Source organism: Psammomys obesus, unplaced genomic scaffold, assembly GCF_907164565.1.
Source record: "Psammomys obesus unplaced genomic scaffold, mPsaObe1.curated_primary_1811, whole genome shotgun sequence".
Classification (NCBI taxonomy): Eukaryota; Metazoa; Chordata; class Mammalia; order Rodentia; family Muridae; genus Psammomys; species Psammomys obesus.
Window position 1 is genome coordinate 33,612,751 of NW_026585644.1, and position 9,376 is coordinate 33,622,126.

At 51.5% G+C, this 9,376-nt stretch overlaps 1 protein-coding gene across 4 annotated transcripts in view; it reads right to left on the minus strand.

Moving 5' to 3' along the window:
* Otof (otoferlin) overlaps window positions 1-9,376 on the minus strand; it is a 91,977-nt gene that overhangs the window by 55,552 nt on the left and 27,049 nt on the right. For all 4 annotated transcript variants that reach the window (XM_055626461.1, XM_055626453.1, XM_055626471.1 and 1 more), the window contains exon 3: window positions 4,207-4,295. In XM_055626461.1, coding sequence (XP_055482436.1) covers window positions 4,207-4,295 — 89 coding nt within the window. The remainder of the gene's footprint in view (window positions 1-4,206; window positions 4,296-9,376) is intronic.

Below are 9,376 nucleotides of genomic sequence, written 5' to 3' on the forward strand. Positions count from 1 at the left end.
ACCTGCCGATTTGCAGCATTTACCAATTTCCTCGGTGCAAATACTCACAGCACACCCAACTTCAGTGTTCTAATGGTGTAGTCCCTAGAGGAATCTGCGGAGTCTGCAGGCTGCACCGGCAGGCTGAAGAGGGTGGTGGGAGGGCCCAGGGCACGTGCACTCGTAAGCGCCCGGGTGTGCTGTTGCTGCCCCTTTGGGGCACACGTTGAGAATCTCTGTCCAACTCTCAGCCTTTGCTGACTGTCACCCCACTAAGCCCCGCCAGGCAACTGCTGAGCGCTGGAACTCAGGCACCTTTGTTCTCAATCTTAGATGCCCAACGGTAGCCAGAGGTGCCTAGGGATCTACCAAGGTGCTGCAATGTGACCAATCCCCCCCAGGGGGCAGAAGGGAGCCGTTCCCCTACGGTTGCTTAGAGTGAGCCTCTGAAGTCTCCTAGATTTCTTTTCCCGTGCAGTCTGAGATCCTAGGTTTGGGAGGGGCTTAGGAGGAGGGGTTGGCGTGCACAGAAGCCCTGAAATGACCCCTCTCTCAGGCCTTCAAACCTCTTCCAGACACAAAGGTGACAATGCTAATACTGCAATCTGTTTCCTCTGCTGGCCCACTCACCACTGCTCGCAACAGGCAGCAAAGTGACCTCCTGACAAATCCCCCCTTCCTTACGCCCCAGGCCAAGCTTTCTGGATATGCAATCTGTCATTCCCTGAGGGAGGAGGCGTAGCCAGTGCAAGCGCTTCACTGAGCAGTCCCTTAGGGGAACGCCCCTCCCTGGCAGCTAGACGATTCTGACTGGTTCTGCAACCTCTGCAAGTCTTGTGTTTTCTCTTCCTCAGGCACCAATGCCGCCCACCCCCCTGGATGCTGGTGTGGACATCCACCTCTGCAATGCTGCAGCCCTCTGCCTTACTGCCTCTTCTCCCTGCTATCCTGTGCCTGTGGAGGGCTCAGCCAGGGTCCTCTCTGTAAGCTGGGCTCTGGCAACAGATCCAGGCTGTCCCTGACCGTTAAAGCTCTTAAAGCGATAGTGATGGTGGTGGTGGTGGTGGAGGTGGTGATGTGTGTATAACTAACAGCTTTCCTTTCCTCAAATAATATGCATAAACAAATGATAACAAATCATAAAACAGTAACTTTTGAAATGGACAATTGATATCTCAGTAAAGAATTTCCTGAACCTACTGTCCTGGCCTCATATACCTTATGTGGCCCTAGCAGCAAAGCCATTAGAAAGAGGTCATCCCTCATGGGGGCCCCAAAGAGGAGCCTGGTAGAAGCCAGGATTCTCAGTAAGGTAGGGGGACAATGGGGGAGGAGAGCTCAGGTGAAGATGGGCCCACGTACTGGCCACAACATAGCAGTAACGGGGCACCAGAATTCTGTCAATAATTTATTGTCTTCCCCTGGGAGCTGGTGTCAAGTGCCCTGGGCTCAGTCTGGCTTCCACTATGCTATGGTTCCTGAATTATGCAAGGCCTCTGGCATCCTTGGCGAAAGGAGCCATTTCCCCTTAAAGTCCTGGTATGGTTACCTGATACACCCTAATATGTTATCATGGAAGTCCCTGGTTTCAGAGAAAGCCCTGGTTCTAGGTGGCCAAGCACACTTAGAGACCTTATGGTTCCTGGCCAGGAGGTTTCCTCCCTTGTACCATGTCTACTCTGGCAGCTCCCAACACGACTGGGCAGAACCAGGTAGGCCTCTTTTTTGGCTTTAACTCCAAGGTAGTAAGCCCTGAGCCCCACCTAACTCCAAGCACCTTACTCCCAAGTTGGCCTGTGTCTCCTCTTTCCATCCTAGATCTGGGCCAATAGTGGCTTGGAAGGTCTCTAGGTCATCCTTCACTAGGCCCGGGCCCATGTGACTCCTGATTTCTCTTGAGTGGGGGAAGGGAGGGCACTGTTAGGAAGGCGGGTCACATTTTCTCTATCTTCCCTCTTATTGGCATTTAGGAAAACCTAAAATGTTTGGTAGATTTGCTGTAGTGCCATCCATTGGCCCCTAACATTTCCCAGTCCTTTGATTTGTCTGTAGCAGGAGTCCTGATGGGCTCAGGCTCGCTGCGCTTTGATGTTTGCTCTGGCAGTCTCTGCTGTAGGTGGTTCAGCAACCTCTTCTTCAGTTTCCTCCATCACATTCATATGTCTTGGCTGCTGGAAGCTCCAGACGTTTAGCAAAGGGTGGAAGACATATGTTCTATTCCAACTCTTCCAGGGCCTTCTCACATGACTTCCGTGTGCCCCTGAGCCTCAGCTTCCCTTTCTGTACAGTAAGGGTTTTACTGATGAGCTCCAGGGCTCCTGGGGGCTCTAGCATCTGTGGACAGGGCCTGGCTGGAGTTCTTTGGTACTCTCCCTGGCTTCTGACTCTGACCTCCTCCATATCTGCTTAGTCTGTACTGAGCCCTTCTCTTGTTCCTGTTTCTCCCTGCCTTATTAATCTCAGCGTGTCTCACACACAGATAAGAAGGCCATGTTTTATCTTTGGGATGCTTTTCTAAAATTTTTTATTATGATACCAGAAGAAGCTGACTGAGTGATGTGATCCTTTGGAGGCAAAGAGAAGGCCTCTGTGCTCTAAGCATCTTTTCTCTGGTCCTGCCAGCAGGCCTGAGACCCCCTCTCTAAGACTTGTCTGTCTGGCTCACCTCCCCCAGGCTCAGGTACTCACTGCTTCCTGAGATGGCACGGATGCTGCAGAGTTCTGGTTCTTCTGGCTGTCTGTTTTCCTAGTAATGCAGCCTGGTCCTCCTGTGCCTTTCCTCTTCCCTCAACAAACAAACTTCTTGAGGACAGAGACTGTACCTTGACACCCCCCCCCCCATTTGTTTTTCAAAACTCATGACTAACACAGTGGATGAGCAGATGGTTAGCTGAATGGATGAGTGGATAGATGGGTGAATGGATGAAACGTATGGATGGGCTAAGTGGCTGAATAGATGAATGAGATGAACGGATAGCTAGAATTCAGGAGTAGGTAGGATGCATGAATGGGATAGGATAGGATGGATGGATCAATGAAAAAAATGGATGAATGGATGAAAAGGTGGGTGGGTGAGTAGCTAACTGACCCTAGGGCTTCCTCTTGAGGCTTGTATCTACTTACCATAAGGAGAGAATTAGAGTCCCCACCACAGACAACCACAGGTGGTACCTACTGGGGTTCTTTGCAACTGATACCAGAAGAGTGGGCCCTTGGCCTCCCCTGTGGCAATTGTACTAGTCCTGATGTGACCCAGGGTTTAGTCAGCTCTCCTTGTCTACACTCACTTCCTACTGCTGAGTCACACAGAGTCTTCAGTGAACCAGTACTGTCACATCTTCTGGGATACCTTGCAGTTCGGCCATGATCTCCTGTAGGTTACATAAGAGCAACGAAGGGCTGGAGAGGTGGTTCAGCCCTTAAAGGCGAGGCTCACAACATGAGAACAATGAATTTCTGACTCCAAGCACAGTGCCTCGTTTTAGCACCATTCTAGCACCTTCCAAAATCTGCGTGCCACCCACAGGGAAGGATGAGGCTACTTCGACTGACCAGCCTGTAGGGTGACGCTCGTGTGGTAGGTGCATTTCACTTACAGGATGGAAGCTCCATGATGGTAGACAGCTCTCTCATCTTTGGTACCTAGTTCAGTTCATAACATACAGTTCACACTTCATAAATGTATGTTGAGTGAATGAATGAACAAATCTATCTCATTTCATTCCCACAGTTATTTTGAGACAAATTCTTATCTTTTCCACACATGAGTGCCTGGAACTCAGGGGGGTTACATAACCTGCTCAGGGCCATACCTTAAATCATTGGTCCAAGGGTCTGAGACCATGTTTGCCTCCTAAACCACAGCACTGAACAGCCTCTGTAAGACAACTTCACCTTCAGGGCCATAGGATGTAACAGCCATTTGGTTTTTAACTTCTCTGATGGGCTACAGTATGTCTAAGAGCTCAGAGAGGAGCATGTAACCTTAAAGGAGCAGGGAATTGAGGGGTTCACAGAAGGGTGAGGTGTTCTAGGTTGACAGTGGTTGGAAGGGCCAGGATGCTTTGAGGACTCCCCCCTGCAAAGGAGCAAGATGGGTAGCAAAGACCAGCGCAAGATCTCTTAGGTAGGCCTTTAAAAATGGCTTCAGAGTACAGGATTTGATTTTAAGCCTAAAAAAAGGAGTCCAAGAATCAGGCCAGGCCCCCCAGCGTGCCCCACACTTACTTGTTGCTGAAGACTTTGCTGTAGTTGAAAATCTGAATCTCCAACATTTCATTCCTGTCAACGCTGCTGGCCACCGGCCACCGGAACGTCTGGGGAGAGAGAGACAGCTGTGGCCTTGGGTACAAATTGCAGGGAGGCGACGAGTGATGAGATGGGACCTCCTAACAGTCAGGGTGACCCCCTCAGGCGGGCCAGGATCCCCGGGACAAGGCATCCATACTCTCCCTCAGTCACCATAGCCGCCTTGTGCGGTACTATGGTTACACACTCCCCTTCCAAAGATGGTGCTAGGGAGGTTTGGCAGGCCGCCAAGGTCACAGGTAAGTGGAGGACCCTAGGCCTAGGACGGACTTCTGACTCCCAACTGTGAGCTTCCTGTGAGAGCTGAGAAGGGTGACAGCCAGGGTGTGTGTGGGGGAGCTCTGGTAAACACAGACGGTGGGATGGGAGCTGGTTTCAGGACGAGCTGATTGGAGTCCTGCCTTTCAGCTCTCTCTGAAGTCATTTGAATCAGTCCAGGCTTTGCCCCGGTCATCCTTCCATTGTGGCGGCGTGAACAACAGGGACACATACTGCAGCTCTTCCGTGTTACGCGGGCCAGTCTCACAGTCTGTGCTCCACTTACTGCTTCTCCATCCACACCCTGGAGACGTCTCCAAGTCAATAATAAGGACGAACTGGAAATTCAGTGAGTTTTTTTCTGAATGCCCTAAGATGGCAACAAGGACCCAATCATTCTTTAGGGAAAGCCAATGCTGGGCGGAGCCAGGCACCTTCCTAGAAATTCTCTGAGTCTCTGCCATTCCAGCCCTCACATGGCCTTCCTCCTTTTTGGGACAAGAAAGAAAGAAGATAGAAAAGAATTGCATCCTGTGTGTAACATTTGTGGTCCTCCCTAGAGAAATGGTGGGTAGCCATCACCTTCAAGAACATGAATTTTCTGCTCCCTGACCCCTCAGAGTTCCTGCTTTATGGGCAGGAACAGGACTGGCTTGTCTCTGTAGGTAAATATGGAGTTTATACTCTGTTGGGTCAACCTGGACAAAGCTGGGGCTTACAGGGTCATTCTGGCTGCTCAGTATCATCTCACTTTGTGTCATCTTCTCTCAGGACTGGCCAGGGACCAGGGAAACTGTGCTGGCTAGTTTTATGTCAACTTGACACAAACTAGAGTCATTGGAGAGAGGAGGGAACCTCAATTAAGAAAATGCCTCTATAAGACGCAGCTGAAGGTAAGCCTGTGGGACATTTTCTTAATCAGTGATAGATGGGGAGGGAGGAAGGGCCCACTCCGTTGTGGGTAGGGCCATTGCTGGGCTGGTGGTCCTGGGTTCTATAAGAAAGCAGACTGATCAAGCCATGGGGAGCAAGCCAGTAAGCAGCACCCCTCCATGGCCTCTGCATCAGCTCCTGCCTCCAGGTTCCTGACCTGTTTGAGTTCTTGTCCTGACTTCCTTTAATGATGAACAGTAGAACTGTAATCCAAATAAACCCTTCCCTCCCCAAGCTGTTTCCATCATGGTGTTTCATCAGAGCAATAACAACTCTGACTAAGACAGAAACCCTTGTGTGAACATGAGAGGGAGAAGGTGTAGAGGCTGGGGGACTCCTGGGAAGCCCACAGGTCTTTCACTATAGCTTTGGCTCCTGCTCTGATGCCTGTGGCAGCTTCGCTCAACTCAGCTCCACAGACTGTATAGTGTCCTTAAAGTTGCTTAGACAAGACTCTAGGGAGATAAAGACATTCCACAAAGCTCGACTCAGTAGCGGTGGGCCAACAGGAGGGCACGGAGGGCCCATTGAGGCTGGGTTTCTTGGGATGAAGCAGGCAGGTCCACTTGGGGGCTGTGGGTGGCTCCTGGCACTGGCAAGGAAGGAGGAGTGGGAGGAACAGGAGGTGATGCTGAAAGTGGCCCCCTCAGAGAGGGAGTGTTTTAGATGGACACAACGGCAGCCGCAGTGTCAGGAGAGGAAGTGATGAGCTGAGACAAGGGGACTCAGAGAGAGAAAGTGCTGGCTTCTGCTTGCCCCCACTGGGGTGTAGTTCAGTGGGTCCCAAGAGCTGACAGGACATGGAGGCCTGCTTCTGTGTCTCTCTGTCTCTGTCTCTCTGTGTCTCTGTCGCTCTTCCTCACTGCTTCTCGTTCTTGGTTCGCTATTAGCCTGATTTCTAGAAAGGTTTTGAGGGCCTTGGCTCCCCGCTTTGATCCTGACAGACCCAGAATCTGTACTTGGGATCCAGGCCCCGTGCGGTACTTGCTCTGTCTCACTGTGTGATACCAGGCCACATACTATGATACATTAGAAAGGCCCTAAACAGGCGCTGAGCAGATGTCAGGGCCATGCTCTTGGACTTCCCAACCTTAAGAGCAGCAAGGCAAATAAACTTCTATGCTTTAGGAATGATCCTGTCTCGGCTAATTTGTTATAGACACAAAAGACAGACTAAGTCAAATACATGCCTCCTCACAGGGCTGCTGCAAGAACCAAAAGAAATCACACAAGTGACAGAGTGTTATACGTAAGGAGAACAAAGCATTGCAGAAATGAAACCTAGCGTTATTCGTTAAGGTTTGTCTTTTTATCCTGTAGGGCCTCTGCTCATGTCGTAGCCAATGCGTCTCCCTGGCTCTTCTCTGCCCTGCTTCTGCCTCCCTCACTCTCTATCTGCTTTGGCCTTTCCATGCCTCACGTCTCTTTGCTGCTTGTTGTCATCCTGATTTCATTTCTCAATGTCTCATTTTGGCTGTCATTTCCTTTCTTTTTTAGCCAGTTGCAGTGATACACACAGATGCCGAGAACCCAGCCAGAGAAGGTGGGAGAGTTTAAGGGTTTGTGGGCTCCCAGGAGCCACTGCTCACCATACCCTCTCCAACCAGATAATGCTACTCAACTCCTGAAGTGCCTGACTGAAGGGAAAGTGTTCTGTGGTGAGCCTTCTACCTCGATAGTAAATCTCGGGGCACGGCTCTCTAGCAATGAGCCTCTGGCAACATGGCAAAGATGCCCTTCTGCTGCAAGGAGCCGAGAGAGAAGTGTCGAAGGGCACTCAGCTGGCTGGTGGCAGAGGCAGGACTAAAACTCCAATCTCCAGGCTCAGCTCAGTACTTACTCCCTGACACGGGGCTGTCTCTTGAGCCAGGGAGAGTAGAGGAGGCCAGGTCCGGGGGTGGGGAGAGAATCACTTATTTGTCAAGTGCTGACCACCTGTCCAGCTCGGACTACAGCTTGACACATTGTATACGATTCAACCCCACTTCACAGATAAGGAAACTGAGAGTCAGGACGTGCCCCAGTAACATAGCTTATTAATTAAATTTATTAATTATTATTAATTAAGAGGCAGGCTGTCTAGATCCAAAGCCTGGCGCTGATATTAAACAACTAGGAGAACCTGGAGAGTCACCTCCTTTCCCAGTCCCCTTATTTGTGGAATGGAGGTTACACCACCGAACCTCGGCTCAGGCACAAGGCCAACGCTGGGAAAGCGGTGACCCTGCTGTTATCTGGGGGTGCCTGCTGCCTCTCTGGCTCCCAGTCCCCCCTCCCCTTTCTCTCTGTTACTTCTCTTGTCACAAGATGGGGGTCTGTGCTGCTGCTGGCCTTATGGCTGCCTTTAACCAACAGAAGGCGACAGATGTGAGGCTCTGAGGCACCTCGACCTGGAAGCTTCCATTCTTCATTGTCTTAGCCGTACGTGAAGAAGTCCAGGCCATCCTGCTGGAAGAGAGGCTGTGTGGGGAGATGGGCCCTGGAGGATCTGAGGCCCAGAGGAGGAGACAGAAAGGCCCTAGATGGATGCAGTAGCACTATCACAGATGCCCAGCGTCAGAATCAGAAGCCTCAGAACGTTGTCAGTCACTAAGGATGGGGAGAGGGAGGGGGGTGCTTGTTACACAGCAATAACTGTGATCTTATCCCATCCAGTGGTTCTCCTTAGCAGGTTGGGGTCAAAATTGCTTCTCACTACCGAGCAGCTGGGCTCCATGCCTTTACCTCGGTCTCCACACATACCAGTTCTCTTGCTCCTCTCCTCCCCATTGGCTCCCGGAATGTCATGATGAGCACTGTCAGGGGAGTCAGAGCAGGAGCAGAGCTGAGGCATGGCTGATTCACCGGGGCTTCCCTACATCCTTGACAGGGTCTGGAACACAGTGGCTTCTCAGCAAACAAGTCTCAAGCAACAGAAGGGACTACAGCATGGGCACCCATCAGGTGAAACACGAGTGTGTTGTTTTGGGGTGACTATGAGGCTGGCCAGGCTTCTGGCATACAGACAGATCACAGGAAGTATTCAGTTAATGGAGCCATTTATTATAATTGTTATTATTGTGCTATTTGTTCCAGGATCTGGGCAAGGCTTTGCTTCTTGATGACACACACTTCAGAGCTGCAGAGGCTTCTGGGGACATAGGGCACTTCTCCAACCTGGGCAGTATTAGCATAAGTCTCTTCCTGTTGCCACTGCAGCTGAGGTTAGTGCCTTTTATCTCTGGAAGTGCCCAGAAAACTGATTGCCTGGAGACTGGGCCAATGAAATCCAACCACCACCTAACATCCTGCTCCATTCCATCCCCAAGTCCAGTACCCTGGCCCTGCTGAGCCAAACATTGTCGCCCCAGAGGTCCCAAGCCACCACACCCTATCAGGGGCACATGTTCACTCAGCATTTTCTGTGTAGCAGACCTGTGAGTGGCTCCGCGTGGGGTGCAGGGGTGCAGGGGTGCAGGGATGCAGGGATGCAGGGATACAGGGATGCAGGAATGCAGGGGTGCAGGGATGCAGGGATGTAGGGATACAGGGATGCAGGGATCCAGGGATGCAGGGATACAGGGATGCAGGGATGCAGGGATACAGGGATGCAGGGATATAGGGATGCAGGGATACAGGGATGCAGGGATGCAGGGGTGCAGGGATGCAGGGATGCAGGGATACAGGGATGCAGGGATCCAGGGATGCAGGGATCCAGGGATGCAGGGATGCAGGGATACAGGGATGCAGGGATATAGGGATGCAGGGATGCAGGGATACAGGGATGCAGGGGTGCAGGGATGCAGGGATGCAGGGATGCAGGGATACAGGGATACAGGGATGCAGGGATGCAGGGATGCAGGATGCAGGGGTGCAGGGATGCAGGGATGTAGGGATGCAGGGATACAGGGATGCAGGG